General features: G+C 44.6%; 1 protein-coding gene across 7 annotated transcripts in view; it reads right to left on the reverse strand.

The window, feature by feature from the left end:
• The window catches only part of LOC147442030 (dynein regulatory complex subunit 2-like), a 157,699-nt gene that overhangs the window by 98,326 nt on the left and 42,148 nt on the right, over window positions 1-17,225 (reverse strand). For all 7 annotated transcript variants that reach the window (XM_086528356.1, XM_086528361.1, XM_086528359.1 and 4 more), the window contains exons 3-6: window positions 4,294-4,371; window positions 3,223-3,282; window positions 2,946-3,077; window positions 2,731-2,865 (exon numbers count right to left, since the gene is read on the reverse strand). In XM_086528356.1, coding sequence (XP_086384482.1) covers window positions 2,731-2,865; window positions 2,946-3,077; window positions 3,223-3,282; window positions 4,294-4,371 — 405 coding nt within the window. The remainder of the gene's footprint in view (window positions 1-2,730; window positions 2,866-2,945; window positions 3,078-3,222; window positions 3,283-4,293; window positions 4,372-17,225) is intronic.

The following is a 17,225-nucleotide window of genomic DNA, read 5'->3' on the forward strand; positions in this document are numbered from 1 at the left end:
ACATGACAACAGTTGGACCGGATTATTACGGAACCGGCCCCCCCTCCAATAGGCATTTGTATTATAGTTTCTCCCATCAAGAGAGACTTCGTACAATACAATCTTTGTGTTCCTTGTGACCTTGGTGATGCAATGAAGATGGAAAGCTTCATGCATCACAAGCATAACATAAACTTTGTAGAAAGCATTAACTATCCCAAGCCTCAGTTCCAAAGCCTCAAACACCTTCGAAGGTGGAGAGAGCTAGCGGGGAATGAGGATAGGGAAGAGGAAGAAGAAACGTTTCATAGGAGAAAGAAGTAGTTCCTCACTTATCATCACTCTTCTTGCTAGCATACATAATAGCATAGTAATGAAGATGGAGAAGATGGCAAGCTTAAGCATTGAAGCACGGCTCTTGGTTGGATTTGCATTCCATAGCCAAGAGTGTTAGTGTATGCACTCAACTTCTCAACAAGCTTGGAGAAAGAGTTGGAAGTTTCTCCACTTTCACCACAAGTGAGAACGTGTGTAAAAATGGGTGTGTGAGAGGGTGTATATCCCCAAGCACACCCCTTGCTTGCCTTGGTCGACCTCTCTTTTTAGCTCAAGCTTAGAGCTCGTTGGACCCCTCTAAGCCTAGCCAATCACATGCACAATGCATTTCAAGCAACATGGGTAGCATTAGGACAAGTGTCCTCCTTACCTCTTTGAGAGAGAGCTTGAAAATATCTAGATATTTATTGAATTGAACTAGAAGCTCATTGGACCCTCTTTAGCCCAGCCAATAGGATTCAAGCACCCCACGTGGCTAAGCATAGGGAAAGCCTGACATGTGTCCATGTGTCCCTTGAAAAAGGGAGTGCCCTTTGGGTGAGTGGGAGGTTAAGTCAAAGATTCCCCTAACTTTGGGGCTTTCCCCCTCCTTTCTAGGGTCTCTTTTTGACCCAAGCACCTTACCCCCCATGCATGGGAAGCTTCTCAAGCACCTTCCTCATCAAGCATGACAAGCACCTCAAGCACCTTAGTCATCAAGTACGACAAACACCTCAAGCACCTTAGTCACCAAGCATGACAAGCACCTCAAGCTTGGTCGGGTTCCCACCTCAAGCTCAGCCCTAACTTGCCTAAGGTCAAAGGACTTTTAACACTATCCTTTGGAGGTCTTTAATGAAACTAACCCTAAGGTCTTTAAGTTTCATTAGATGCATGTTGCTCTTTGATAGACTATCTCCTTTTGGACCCCTATTGAGATGTAACAATCTCCTCTTGATCCCTTGCTGAGATAAGTCTAGAAGCACTTATTGCACATTGCTTTTTGGTAGACAGTCTCCTTTTGGACCCCTATTGAGATGCAACCATCTCTCCTCTTGGTCCCCTGCTTAGATAAGTCTAGAATCACTTATTCCACATTGCTCTTTGGTAGACAATCTCCTTTTGGACCCCTATTGAGATGTAACCATCACTCCTTTTGGTCCCCTGTTGAGATAGGTCTAGAGACACATGTCTCTATTCTAAATCTTGTTCCTGTTTATTCTCCCACATTTAATGATCAGTTTAGTATGAGTAAATCATTTGGGTTAGCTAGATAATAGATTTTATGACATACTCATTATGCACCACATCCTGTGTGCACCCGGCCAATCCCAGATCACTGACATCCAGCTCTCTTAACATTTCCTCTGAGGTATCATAGAAGGTTGTTTGAGAGTGGCCTGTCCTAGCATTGAAGTCCCCTAGGAGGATGGCATCCCTATCCCTAGAGAACTTTCATATGTCCTCATCTAAAATCATGTATGGTGACTGCCCCTTGGGCGATGTATAGAGAGATATGCTCGAGGGGAAATAGCATATTGCAATATAAAGTGACCTCCCCGTCTCTGCTCTCACCCAGACCCACATATATCTAGCATGCTCATCTCTCCGAACAATATGAATGAGAGGGTGAATAGATGGTATAAGACTGGGCCGAGCCATAACATAGTTCATTATGCTGGCCCCATGTCTGTGAGGAAAACCAGTGAACCCATTCGCTGCTAGAAATCTCTATAGGCCATTCAGGATGGCCAGTCCATGTGCAATCTCCATGTTTGTCAAATATCTCGCATACTCATTATGCATCACATCCTGTGAGCACCTGGCCACATGCCAATTTGACAATTGTTTTGACTCTGGCTTTATTACTGATTTCTATGATTTGTGATTTACTCCCAGGTGGAGTACTGAAGAACTACTATTTAATAATGTTTAAACCTCGTAACGACGCAGACCAGGTGTCTAGGGAGCGTTTCGTTGTATGCTCGAGAACCTCTGAACGACGCACACCGGGTGTCTAGGGAGCGTTTAGTTGTATGCTTGAAACCTCCAAACGATGCAAGCTGTAGACTGGGGAGCGTTTGGTTGTATCAATTCTCTAAGCTCATGGCCTCGACCTTTTTAGGTTATTTGCGGGGGTGAGGAGGTAGTCGTTGAGTAGCTTCATGTCGCAGACCGTCTCCTCGGAGGAGTGCTCAGCGGCGCTGATTTTTGTGTCTTGTAACATGCATATGTCAGCATTCGTGTTGCATTGTGATGTGCCAACCAATGAATATTCCTAATTGGGTGAGATTGCCTGGGTTTGTAATTTTAGTGCATACATCCGTTAAAGATCAGCGCGGTCTCGGTGTCATGGCTAATTTTGCTACGCCAGAATATCAAGTGAAACAACTTCATGGCTTTAGAAACACAAAATGACCTTAATGTTTAGCATACCTTCATCCTTGTATTATGCAAGCTCATCAGCTGATTGAGAATCTCCAAATGTTTGCTAAAAGCCAGATCCCGTTGCTGTTCAGCTTCAAGTAAGTGCCTCATCAATATAGCAATAGAGCCATCTTTGCGTTTAACCTGTTCCACAAGACCCCAAGATTTAGAATGAGCAGGCAGCAATAAGTCAAATAGCAGTAGCATCAGACTTTCTAACAAACCTCACAATCATAGCACTCTGAGAATATTTCGATGTCTTTGTGAAGTTCCTTGGTTTTAGCAGTTCTCATGATTTTGCGCCACTTATCATGAATCTTCTGCATGTTCTCGTTACTATACTTTTCCTCAACATCCTGTAAACATGTGCAATAGAACATAGTAACATGAAGCTCTCATGATAGAGTAAAATACCGTCTATTAGCAAGATGTTGATTGATATAAAAAATGGACGAGTCCCCCTGAAAATAAAAGGATGCTCTCTTTGAAATTTGTACTAGCCTTGAGATGTTGCACACGAGCTTTCACTGCTGCAATTTTCTTCTTCCTCGCTTCCTCTGCCTGCAACCAATATTCAGAATCTCATCACCGCAGAAGTCTTTTTCACAACATACACATTTCAAAGGAGAGAAAGGGGCAGCAAGGGCATCGACCAGCATGTTGTCAAAACATAGAAAAGAATGGAAGTTGTTCAATTTAAAAGCAGAATAATTTTCAATGCAAAGGTTTGCTGCCCCATCCCTTTCCACTATCATCCATCCACCTTCTCCCCCATTCCAAACATTTTATTAACAATCAACAAGCTTCCTCTCGTCCACCCCCAATTAGTTCACCTATATCAGTACTGAACATTTTGTGGACTACTTGCCTCCTCTTAGAGTAACACAGCTGTCAATTATTGTCAGACACCAGTTCAAAATTTTGTAAGAAGCAATGCTGCTGTATCTACAGCTTACCGTTTTTAGTCATCAAAGAAGATGTGATTATGGTAAGAAATGCACATAGGCAACACCACACAAATACATGAGCTGTTACAACAAGAAAGATGACACAAGAGCCTGAGACAAAAGTACCAAAAGTTACTGCCAAGGAGACTAACAAAGATGAGCATGCACTAGCTACAAAAGCAGACCTATCATACATGATCGTCAACAACTTGGTGTCAAGAAAAGTTCTGTCATTTGCCTCCTCAACATTACCTAGCCATGTCTGAGCTAGTTGTTGGCATGTTGCCTTCTCGTATGAGTGGTCCTGTGCAATCTCTCCATCAGTTTCCCACAAGGTCCCCCGTCCTAGCAGGCTCATGTGGTCACCCTTAATCAGAAGCATATTATTATCCATGTTTGGAAAATGTGAGACAACTGTGGTATTTGCATCCATTGATAATAGATGTGAGGCAAGGAATAAAAGCCGCCAAAAAAAAAAAGTTATAAATCAATTCAATTTTCTAGGCACAGAATATACTTATTCACAGCATCAACTCTCTAATAAATTAACCTATCCTTTATGAGATGGAGATACTTTTGGAGAAAATTTATCTTCCATAAGACCAACAAAGGCGGTGACCTCTACCTTGATGGCAAGAGCTTCGGCTTTTGCTTTCTTCTCTTCAGGTGAGAGCTCTTTTGCATCTTTTTTTGCTTTTTTTCCCTGCAACTATCATAATTTACTCAGTCCTTGAAAAATCTTACTACAAACATACAAAGCAATGTCTATGAGAGTGTTTCAATTAACCCTAAAGATTCAAATTGATAACAAATAAATATGATACTTGCACACTACTCACATTATCGATGCTATTTACTTGACCGAAATTAGTCATATGTTAGTTACATTTGGCAATTCGTTGAGTAGTAGAAATAGAAAAAATTATCCAGGTGAAAACATATAGTTCTAGCGTGCATGCCCAATGGTTCACATGTTGCACTTAGTAAATGCATTGAATAGGAAAATTTATTCATAAGGTTAGAAGAATTTGAAGATACATTATGTTGACTTTTGGTGCACTGCATGGTTTGCAATTGCCAGATGGTAAATCATTTGTAGCATAAGCTAATGCTAATAATTCCTTTCATATGCCTTGCAATATGCAATCAGATGTACAGAGGCTAATGGAAGCACTCGCTTTGTTTGGACAAGCTGCTAGCCTTTGTGTAAGTTTTGTAAATCCAATTTCTAGCAATTGGTGCACATCCGTGGCATACTTTGATTTGCTTACGTGAAATTCCTTCACAAGAGTATGTAATCAGACATTTGGGATACCCGTAAGGTTGGTATATCTCCTATCAGCAAATGACTCAATGAGTAATGCTGTCACAAAATGATGACGTGGCATGTCAGTTGATGGATAAATGACCTTATATAAGTTGTCTCAACTTATGGGGGCCCCGTCCGATGGGGCCCAAGGGGACACGAGAATTTTAAAACAACAAGCAGCTGCTGACCTGGCACCCCTTTCGGTATTTCTTTTTGTATTAATCTGTAACTCAAAAGTACAAGGAGTGGGAGGGTCTCACTCTCAGACTCTGCATCCAGATGCTCTGAAGAGTGGGAGCCAAGCCACTTATTCGCAAGGATGATGGTTTGGATGATGATGTTTCTAGTGAAGCTAACCTCATTGCAGATACGATCAGTCATGCAAGACCAATCTTGACTCTCGAGTCGAGGTCCAAAAGACCCATACAGGAAGTATTTTGTCTTCGCATGATTAGTCAGCACCCATTGTTCGAGTTTCTCATTCGTGACAGTCTCTGGTATTTTCGTTGCCATCTTTATGTGTTTTCTTTTCACAGGCGTGCGTATTGCACGATGCACATGATTCACTCACGGATGAGCACGGACGTATGCAGATCACTCTAGAAAGGAAAGAAGATTTGTTTTCAAGGAATTCACGTTGAATTCCGATTGTCCGTTTTGTCAATCGCTTTTGCATGTTTATTCCTTGGCATGACACAGTCTCAGAAAAAGCATGAGCATGATTGTCCATCAAGCATTGGCATTTCCGTTGTGATTTGCCGCAGTTGATAGGTTTAGGTCGAAAAGTCAAGTTTTGATTTCACTTTTGGCCTGTGTTTGGTGAACGGTTTGACACTCCGTCACTTTGTTCATCTGCATTGCATGCACAGTCATTTAGGGAGGATAGTATTTTTACAGTCACTCTACATGGAATGGATAACCAAAGCTAAGTATACGATATTATGGACCTTTCCAGATTCAAGAGAAGATACATCATGTATCCTTCAGACTGAAGTTGCGAAATACTTCAAAGATTCACAATGCTTTTCATGTGAGTCTCTTGAAACCTTTCAAGGGTGAGGTGCCAGTCCACAGGGAGCTTGAGGAGCAGTCTGAAGTAGAAGAGAGCGAGGAGATACTCGTTCCCAAGTACATATTGGCTCACAAGGAAAGGAAAGTGAAAGGTAAAGTGATACGGCGGTTCTTGGTGAAATTCAAGAACTATCTGGCATTGGATGCGAGTGGATGGAGAAGGAGGACCTATCAGATACTTCTGAGATACTGGAATTTTACCTTGAGGCTTTCGGTCTAGCTTCATCTATTCCGAGAGATCCCGCAGATCAGCAGGGTTGAATATGGTGAAGACGAGACTGCACAAGAGGGGAGTTACTCCGCTCCTTTGTCACAAATTACCCATATGGTATAAAGTCATTGATTTCTCTTTTGGACTTTCAGGGATACAAATAGGCTGACAATATTCTGTTGTATGACTTTATGAATAAAGTACTCTGACATGGGAATTCTTGAAATGATTCTGATTTACGTGTGCTCTCTCATGTGAGTCGTGTCTGAGTGCATGTTTGAAGGACAAAATGACTACAGCATTTCAGTCTTGAGATTCCATATGAGATGGACATGATAGCAATAAGAATCAGTTAATCCGACATCAGTGAGATCCAGTGTGGATTTAGATGCGATTGCTAAAAGGTTGCCGAGAGATCATGGTCCGAGATCTCGATGGACTTTATGTGATTTGATTTGAATATGATGTGCATGTTCAGTGACTGTCGTCTTTGAGCAAGTGCTGATTTGTGTCGTCTAGTGCATCGGTACTTGAGTCAATGTCTACTGTACTAGTTTTTGGCTTATGTTTGATTTTGCAAGCGTAATTGAGGGCGATTAAAATTCTTTCAAGAGGGTAGTATGTCACAAAATGATGACGTGGCATGCTCATTTGACGAATAAATGACCTTATATAAGTTGTCCCAACTTATGGGGGTCCCGTCCAATGGGGCCCAAGGCGACAGGAATTTTAAAACAGCAAGCAGTTGCTGACGTGGAAGGCTTGCAAAATTCCATAAATCTTGCTGACGTGGCAGGTTGGACACACGTCCGCTTTTCGCGCCGCGAATTGCACTAGCTGGCCTAGAGCGCTAGCTTTTGGGCTTGGATACTTTTGAGACCTAAAGCTTTTCATGTATTTCTTTAAGAAGGCCCAAAGCCTATGAAGTTGTATTCAGGGGCACACTCTCCCTCAGTTGTGCCAGAGGGCATTGAGCAAAGAAGACCCTCGGACTTTGTACTTTGCTCAATCATTAATATAAAAATAAATACCGAAAGGGGCGCCAGACTTTGGGGGCAATACCTCTGGGCACGGAACTACGCTAGGCCGTGTCGTCTCTATTGAATTGTGATAAAGTTTGTGTTCTTTAGTGATTTCTTGCGTGTCGTGGTTCGACTTGGGGTATCCAAGTCTGTTACAAATGCAAAGGTTGAATCAAAAGCTTGATTATTGGAAATTTTCTACATGGCTACTACACGTTCATTTACGGATTGTAAAAGCTATTGTTATGGCATGTATTCAATTTTGTTTGCCATTGATAATGAGGAGGAAAGTTGACATAGTTCGTTTATGTCTTCAACCTGGTATTATTTGGAAAATTAAACATGCTAAAAAGGGCCTTCACCTTATGTCTGTTAAGAGGCTTTGTTCTCTGAAACAGTATGGTGGTTTGAATATTCTTGACATACACTTTCATGCATTGGTACGAAAGACCTCTTTGGTACTCGAGTTGGTATCTCAGAGACAGCACAGGGCTATTATGCTGGCAGACATGCGTGTTAAGATGTCTTCTACATCTTTTGGCAATTAGACGGTCACGCATTGGGATGCAATTTTTTGTCATTTTGATGGCAAGATTGTTGGTTGTGCTTGGAAGAGCTTGTACACTTTCTTGACTACACTCCACAACTGAATAATAGTTCTAATTTGCTTCATTTGGAGAGACTTCAGTGGAGTAATAAGAGCCTAGGAAGGCTAATTTCCTTGCAAGAAAAGGTGTCTAGTTTGTTAAAGATGTACTAGATGATAGAGGTCAAGTGCTATCTTTTGTAGATGCTTGTGCTAAGTTTGGCCTGGACTATCATTATCATCCTTTATGGCGAAAGATTCAAAATTTTTGACACCTTTTAAGCTCATTCCTCCTCTCGATGAGTCAAAAATATTGGCAGATTGGAGCCTATATCAGGCCATTCCCTTCAGTTTTTTATGCATTCAGTTTACAGATTCCTCCTTCCGAGTCAATGGTTTCATGATTTTCCAAATAGATTTGGCGAATGCATAAGCTTTTCTCATGGTGGAGAAAACACCTCAGCATTATATGGAGTAGTTAGATGCCTTCAAATTGTCGACTTTTTATATGGCTATGCTTGCTTGCAATTCTTCCAGTTGAGTCTTTTCTGACAAGGCACCATGTGACATCCTCTCTTTGTTACGGTTGTGGTGTGTCTATTGAAACAGCTCCTTATCTAGTATGGAATTATATTGCCTCTCACAATTTTCTGGATCATATAGCAAGGCTTTTCGAGCTCATTTCCCTTCTATGTCTTTTGGGAAAAAAAAAATTGGTTGTTTGGCATCCTTGCTCCTACTCTCCAACAGTATTGACCTTTCTTTGATTGGCTCCGACACTAGGCCATGTGTTTGGCAAGCGTATAATCTACATCATGGTGATGATATGGTTCTTAAGGATGATATTGTTCTATCTTTTCTTGCAGCTGTTCTAAAATGCCATCACGGAATGCATCATCGACCAATATGGAGAGCTATTAGTCAGCTTCTTCCATCTTTTCAGCCAATTCCTCCCCTTGAGATTATGGAGATTTTGCAACATTGGTGTTTTGATTGCCCGGGCTACTACTTCTTTGGTTTTCATGTGCTTCTTGCTTCCAAAACTTATCGTTCGCTCATTCTTCGCCTTGGATTTTGAAGCAAGGTAATCGATTATATGGAATTCTCACCTCTTCGATGGTGTAAAAGCATTTTACAAAATAGTTGGAATTGCAAATTTTCTCTCAAACAAAGGATTTTCTTTTGGAGTTGTCTCATCGGTATGCTTCTTGTTTGAGTCCTTCCAGCACATCCACGCATTGCTTCCTCTTCACGTTGTTGTTGCTACCAACATGATGAGACAAAACCTCATATATATTGACATTGTTCTCATGCCCAAGATACTAGTCGAGAGGCTACACAAAGGCTGCAATCTTGTTTCCCTCACTGCCGTTTTGGAAGACTCTTCTAGGATACCAATTGAATTCACCATTATCAGAGTACGAATATTTTCTTGCTTGGGTGCAGTTCTAGGCCCTTTAGCTTCCTTATCATACACGCAATTATTTTCAGCAAGCTTTTCGCAATGGCCAGAGTTGTTCAGCTTTACCCTACCCATACTTTTGTACTCAGCTCCTTCAGTCTCTTCGTGATTGTTTTCATTTGAGAAACATTTCACTTCAAGAGTTTGAGGTTTTCTTTGACTATTTCTAGCCTTCTGGTTGTGGCTTCAGCCATTTTAGGATGCCATGCAATGTACATTAATGTAATTTTAGTTTTACCACAAAAAAAAGCGTGTGCGCACACATGCACGCGAGAGAGAGAGAGAGAGAGAGAGAGAGAGAGAGAAATGAAATGATATATTAACGTCTACAAAAGGCCAAAATGACCTATGAGACCAACTGATTACAATGATGAGTCTAGTACCAAGTCTGGGTACAAACAAAGAAAACTACAAACAAGGAAACTGATAGGAGTGCTACCGACTCTTATGGGTGGCTGGTAGGCTGATCAATGGTATCATGCCATAAAGGTACAAAGTGGGGATAAATGTCACCATGATACAATATAACAGTAGCATGAAGCCTATCCTGATCGACACTCTGGGTGTCGTGCTAGAATCCTGTGGATCCTCTGCCGCAATCTCCGTCGGTGCTGGGTGGCTCCCCTCCTCATCAGTCGCGGTCGTCTCGATCTCCCTAACTCTATAGCTCGATCAATGATAGTACCATTGGTGTGTGTATGGGTGGGAACCGAGCTCTGTGATGGTGGTGTCCCCTCTGCCTCTGTGGTACTCAGACTAAAGAAATCTAAGATGCGTCTCTGGGACTGTCTCTGTCTTTGCCCACTCAATAGAGCGCCTCTATGTCTCTGTATCTCAAGTAGGAATAATCCGAGACATCTTTAATCCTGATATCTCATGACTCTATCTAGCGAGTCAAAACCATCTTGTAGCCTGCTACAGTGTCACTTTCACTTTCATATGACAGTAGTTTATAGTTGGGCTTTGGTCAGTTGGCCTTTGGTCTGGTCGGTTCACACTTGGGCAGACACGTGGCAGGGTGGTCTAGTGGACATCGTGGCCAGGTCACCACCGCCACCCAGTGGGGATAGACTTAGATGATGTTCTTTATGGGCCGTTGGTGGCTCTTATGGTTGTACATATGAGTAGTCATTTTTGGGGGCAGTCCTATCTTATCTTGCACGTAGTCGTCTAGAGAGTCTTACACAGAACACTGCTTCACCATCCCTGCACATCTGAGCCTCGACACCCCATTTGTACCTGTGAGTCCTGGGCTGGAGCGGAGTGTGCTGCCACGCCAGGGTCTGTACATGGTTCTTTGAGCTAGTCGAGTCCACATGTTCTGGTCCACTGTTGTGTCTTTGTTGTTATCCATTGTTTCTGTGTTGTTATCCGTTATTTCTGTGTTTCATTCTGTCTGAGAGAGTTTTCATTTGGTTGAGTGAGATTGTCACGCACATTGCACTGAGGGGCACCCACACTGTAGAGAGCACGACGCATTATCCGCGCTACAGGTGCTCTCATTTTGGCGATCACGGCGGGACCTCAACTGAAGTCTCACTCTGTTGAGTAGCTGGGTTCTTCGCCTCGCCTGTGCAGCCTGTTGGTCTGGTCCAGTTTCACCCTTGATAGCTTAATCTAGTTGGTCTAGTCTCTCGCCTTGCTGGCCTGGTCCCCTCTCGCCTTGGTCCAACTTGCCTCGTCTCTGGTCTAGACCCCTCGGCCCTGGTCTAGTCCTCCTCGTCCCTCGTCCCTGGTCCAGCTGGTCTAGTCACTCGTCTGGTCTAGTAGAGTCTAGACCAGTCTTCAGCCAGTTCAAGGTTCTCTTACCCGAAGCTTGGTTGGATTGGAGGTCACTGCATGACACATACAAGGAGGTCAGTTGAGCGTCAAAGCCCACTACTGATCCCTCTGAAGTACTATCACAAAAGACGACCTTTGACGCCGTGTAGAAATCCTTCAACCTCATCACCTATACCTCCACATATCACATCACCCGTTCCTTCGTCATCAGGTTCCCCATCTTCGGGATCACCTTCTCCAGAAAAGCTCTCTCCTATTCTGCTACAGCAAGTTATTGTGCAACAGACTTGCTCTCAGCAAGGAATCATGGAGCCACTAGCTAGTGTTTTGGCCAAGGTGAACATCAAGTTCCCTACCTTCAAAGGGCTGTCCTCAGAAGATGCTGACGACCATGCAAGAAGATTTGTATCTCTCTGTAGGGGACGTGGGCTGAACAGAGAAGATGCTTACTTGGTACTATTTCCATCCACCCTGGATGGCCTAGCAGATAAATGGTACAGCCAATTTGCAGAGAACCATTTTGCAACTTGGGCAGCCTTAAGACAGCAGTTCTGTGCAGCCTTCAGGCCGGGTGACTACCAGGAGAAGGTGTTGGATGAGTTGGCCAACATGGTGCTCAAGCCTGAGGAGACTTTTGCGGAGCTTATGACTAAAACTAAGTCATTGGTGGCCAAGCTTCCCCAACAACCCGGTGAATTCATGGTTAAAAAGTGGGTGGAGAAGGCGCTTCCCAAAACTTCTCAGCAAAAACTCTGAGAGAGTCTCCGACCCGACGCCACCCTCGACGAGTTCATCGTAGCTGCTACTAGAATAGAGGGAGCTAGGAAGCTCTTCAACAACTCTCCTCAAATAGATACTCCCTCTGTGTTCTCGGAAGGTAGTCCTACTGATCCTTTAACTTCTTTACGCAGGGAACTGGAAGCCCTAAAGCTACAACGAGCTCTTCAAGAGGAGAGGTCCTTCTCTCTTAGACAAGAGAAGCCTACACATAATGAGGCATTGGAACAGATTAAGCGCGAGTTAGAAGAGCTCAAATGTCAGCAAGAGACTAAGGCCATGGTTTGGTGTAGCTCATGCCGCTCTACAGGGCACCCCCCACAGGAATGCCCCCTTCGGGTTTACTGCCACTTCTGTGAGAAATCTGGACATGAGGATAAGGATTGTTACTACCTCAAAGGATTGCGACAAATACAACAAAATCTTGGTCCTTCCATCCAACAAGGGCTAGCACCTGCATCCAACATGGTCTCACCCTACGGCCATCAAAACCAGTTACCTCCTCTACTGACAACACCCCCTATGCAGCACGGTATGCACAACAACTTTGCACCCCACAATTTTTATCATACCAGTACTCCCTCAGTTCCCCAAAGTTTCTACACCTCAGCCTCCAGCACCATGCAACAACAAGAGCAGCGACCACCTCGTCCCCCCTTTCGTCCGTCAAATCGGCCAATCCTATGCTACACATGCGGTGAATATGGGCATTATCAAAGTAAGTGTCCTTTACCTGAGGGGTCTCCTCCTTGCAGACATTGTCCGGTGTCTAAGGACCACTACAGTAAAGATTGTCCCAAACAAAGGGCATCCTCTTCTTCAGGCCCAAATCAAAATCAACAAGAGTTTACATTCCCGAAAATCAATCTAATCACAGTGAACACCACTCCTCAGCCAGCACCTCCTACACATACAGTTCAGCCACAACGAGCAGCAGAGCCTACTGGGGTGCTCACTCGAGCACAAAGAGCAGCCCTGGGTTTAAGGTTGCCAACTGGACCATCCGGTCCAACAATTCAGCAACCTGTTCAAAATGGCGCACCCGTAAATGGTGCAAAGAATAGGCCAATCTCTATGCTTTCGGACATTGATGGAGCTTTCCTGGCAGCAGTAGCTGATTTGCAACAGGTCAAAGTTTCCGAGGAGGCCCAGGTTGTAGAAGATAGGCCCACTGCGGAAGCAATCTTGAAGAACACCTTTCAACAAATATCTCTTTATGAGATGCTTCGGCTCGATGCAACTCTTAGAAGTGACACACTCTCAATAATTCAATCTTTGTACCCCGGTACCGGGCCTAGTGGCGGGCACCTACCTGTGCAGCCCCTGGAGTCCTACATGATTTCATATCCGGCTGCTCCCCTCACCGATTATAAAAGTCCACGCCTTACTGTATCTATTCTAGGGCAGTCGTTCTCAGGCGTCATAGTGGATGGCGGGTCTGGAATCAACCTAATGCCCGAATTTACCATGTCAGCCTTAGGTCTGCAGCCTACTCGCCCTGCTCCGTTCACTGTTACATTGGCAGACCAACGGACAGTCTATCCTGTGGGCATAATAGAGAAGGTACCTTTGAAGGTACAAGACTTCACTTTTAGCTTGGATTTTGTGGTGGTCAGTCTTCCTCAAGTGGAGGGAGGATTTCCCTTGCTGATTGGTAGACCATGGTTGCGGCATACGAAGGCACTTCATGATTGGGGAAACGACGCCATGTGGATATCCACTCCCGGCTCCCAAATGCAACCAATCCGGCTTGAAGGAGGGATGGATCCAGTGGCTCAGTACAGCTCATGGACAGTACAGTCCAACCCTAACCCCGAGCAGCCCATTCCACTTGATGGGTCTGACGAGGACCTGCTACAGTGGTTGGAAGCTACCGCTTCGATGCCATGCTACATGGTCTCTACTCAAAACTTACCTGTGCCGCCAGTTACACTCTCTCTTCAAAATCCTCAGGAGGACACCGATGTCCAAAGTCCTACAGACAGTACAACAGTCGAAGAAATAAGTGTGTCAGCCCCACATTCTCATGCGTCGAATGAACCGCCGATGGAAGCCCTCGGTCTTGGGGAACCTATCACACATCACCGAAGGGGGAAGAAATCTCCTCTGCATGCGCTAGCCAAAGATTCCCCCCTTCCTGGAGCATCTCTCAAGTTGGACCCCATTCAAAAGCACTCTGTCAGGTTGTCTGCATCGGAAGATTTGCCCTTCGAGGAGCTCCCACAGGGATGGTTAAAAGAAGAGTATGCAGAGTTTCCAATCGATCAAACCCCTGCTCATGATGTCTTGAAGCTCCAAGAGGCAGCTCACCTCTCATCTTCAGAAGCACCCTCTCCAGCTACAACCCCAGAACCGGTCAGAGAAGTCAACCTGGGAGATCCTGACAACCCTCAGCACATACTGTTAGCAGCTTGGTTATGGGAGCATCCCGCACTACTAAATCAGGTCGTCTCCTTCATTCACTCTTTTAAAGATGTTTTCGCTTTGTCATACAAGGATTTAGAGGGGATTCCACCAAAATTGGGTGTCCACACTATACCCCTGGTCGAAGGGGCTAAGCCTGTAAGAGGCCGAGCTTACAAGCTCAACCCGAAGTATGCTGAGGCGGTCAAGGCAGAGTTAGAAAAAATGCAAGAGGCAGGGATCATAGTACCTGTGGAGCACTCTGAGTGGTTATCACCCATGGTGATAGCGCCGAAGAAGCAATCCAACAAAATCCGCGTGTGCGTCGATTACCGTGCTCTAAATAAGGTAACTATCCCAGATGGGTTCCCAACACCTTTCACCGAGCGTGTGCTCGAAGATGTAGCACGGCATGTATTGTACAGTTTCATGGATGGGTTTAGTGGATACAATCAGTTGGGCATCCATCCAGGTGATCAACTGAAAACGGCTTTTGTGACTCCTTGGGGTATTTTTATGTACACTCGAATGTCTTTTGGGTTGAAAAATGCTCCACCTTCTTTCAATAGGGCGGTATATCTCATCTTTTGTCCTCTGCTTACGGATCATCTTCGCATCTTCATGGACGATTTTTCGACCTTCTCAGGTGCTCAATGTTCAACCCCAGTGGAAAACCTAGAGGAACACCTCTCTCAACTCTCTGCTGTCTTTCTCAGGTGCAGAGAGGCGCGTCTAAAGCTAAATCCTAACAAATGTCATTTTTTGGTTACTGAAGGCACACTTCTAAGCCATGTGGTGTCGGCTAAAGGTTTAGCTCCTGACCCAGAGAAGATTGTGGCAATCTTAAGGTTACCACCTCCCATCAACCCAAAAGGGGTACAGAGCTTTGTAGGCCACACAGGGTATCATCGCAGGGTTATACGCATGTATGCACAGGTGGCTCAACCCCTGACCCGTCTAACCAGTGCTGCTGTTCCCTTTCAATGGTCAAAGGCAGAGTCAGAAGCTTTTGCATACCTTAAAAAACGCCTCACAGAGGCGCCTATCTTAGTAGCTCCCGATTGGTCTCTAACCTTTCATGTGCATACAGATGCCAATCAACTGGCTGTGGGAGCAGTGCTGACTCAGCCTAGTAAGGAGTATAACCTGGATCGCCCTGTTCACTATGCAAGTCGCCTACTCACCAAGGCAGAGTGTAACTATAGCACCACAGAAAGGGAAGGTTTATCCATTGTGTATGCTCTGCAAAAATTTAGGAACTACTTATTAGGGGTCCACTTCACAGTTATTACTGATCACCATGCCCTCAGATATCTGCTCAACAAGCCGCAGGTTGCAGGTAGAGTATGGCGATGGCTACTCTTATTTCAAGAGTTCGACTTCGAAGTGGTACTCAGGCCCGGCAAACATCATGTCCTCGCCGACCATCTTTCTCGCGTTTACACTGGTGAAGAAGCAACAAGGGTTGCTGACGACTTTCCGGACAGCAGTCTTTTTAAGGTGGATACCACACCGGAATGGTACGGCGATGTTTTGCATCTGCTTTCTAGGGGCCTTTACCCTGAGAATGCTTCTCCCCTACAGAAGAGACGCCTGTTGCTAAAGTCTAGACCTTTCACTCTCATTGGGGGCCAGTTATACAAATCAAGGCAAGATGGTGTTCTGAGGCGGTGTGTCTCCCCTCACGAAGTCGAGTATATTTTAGAGGATGCCCATAGTGGTCCCACTGGTGGCCATTACCCTGGCCATATTACTGCACAAAAGATTCTCCAGTGTGGCTTGTGGTGGCCCTATATTTTCCGCGATGCAATCGCCTATGTAAAGGTATGTGATGTATGTCAGCGCTGTGGCCCTAAACCAAGCAAACAGTCTAACCGTCCTCTGCAGGTCTCTATGACATGGCAACCCTTTGAGAGGTGGGGCATAGATTTTGTAGGCCCAATTACTCCCTCTGCCCAACCCGGCAATCAAAAGTATCTCTTGGTGGCTACCGACTACGCAACAAAGTGGGCAGAGGTACTTGCCACATCGGACTGCATTGGCACTACAGTAGCCAAGTTTCTCTATGAAAATATTTTGTGCAGGTTTGGATGTCCATTGGAAATCACCAGTGACAGGGGTAGTCACTTTGTGAATGAAACAATTTCTACCTTGCTAGCCAACTACAAGATTTTTCACAGAAAATCTTGTTCTTATTACCCTAGAGCAAATGGGCAGGCAGAGAGCACTAATAAGGTTCTGATAGCACTCCTGCGGAAAGCATGTCATCTTCATCCATCAACTTGGGCTCAAGCTATCCACGGTACACTTTGGGCATATCGAACTTCTTTCAAAGCCACAACCAATCACACTCCATTTCAATTGGCGTTCGGGTTGGAAGCAATAGCACCTTTCGAATTCAACTCAGGGTCCCCGCGAGTGGGAAGCCTTCGTGCCAATGGAAATTTGGGGTCGGCAGCAGTCCCTCGTCTTTTCATTTTGGAGGAAAGCCGAGGTTTGTCTTCACTGGCTCTAGAAGTAGAACAGCTTCGTCGTAAAGCTTGGCATGATCGCCATCTCAGGAAGCCGCAAATAAAACAAGGAGCACTGGTGCTACTTTATCAGGCCAAGTTTCTGAAAAAAGCAAAGAAGTTGGTCCCAGCATGGCAAGGACCATATAAGGTGATAGAGATTCTACCCCATGGTGCAGTACAATTAGCCACTCTCGAAGGAGTTTCTCTGCCTTTGGTCAATGGATCTCGGATCAAATGCTATCATGCTTGAGAGACGCTCAAGGGTCTAACCGCACGACAATCAGAGAAGGTGTTGAGCTTTGCAGACTCATGACCCTTAAATGACTTCGGAATCGCTATCTTTCCCATCTTACTGTTCTGATTTATCTTATCTCTCTTAGAAAATTTCCTTAGACAGCTCTCCTTCCGCGGTCTAGCTTAA

This window comes from Adiantum capillus-veneris, chromosome 14 (genome assembly GCF_014529385.1).
Source record: "Adiantum capillus-veneris isolate H3 chromosome 14, ASM1452938v2, whole genome shotgun sequence".
In the NCBI taxonomy this organism is placed as follows: Eukaryota; Viridiplantae; Streptophyta; class Polypodiopsida; order Polypodiales; family Pteridaceae; genus Adiantum; species Adiantum capillus-veneris.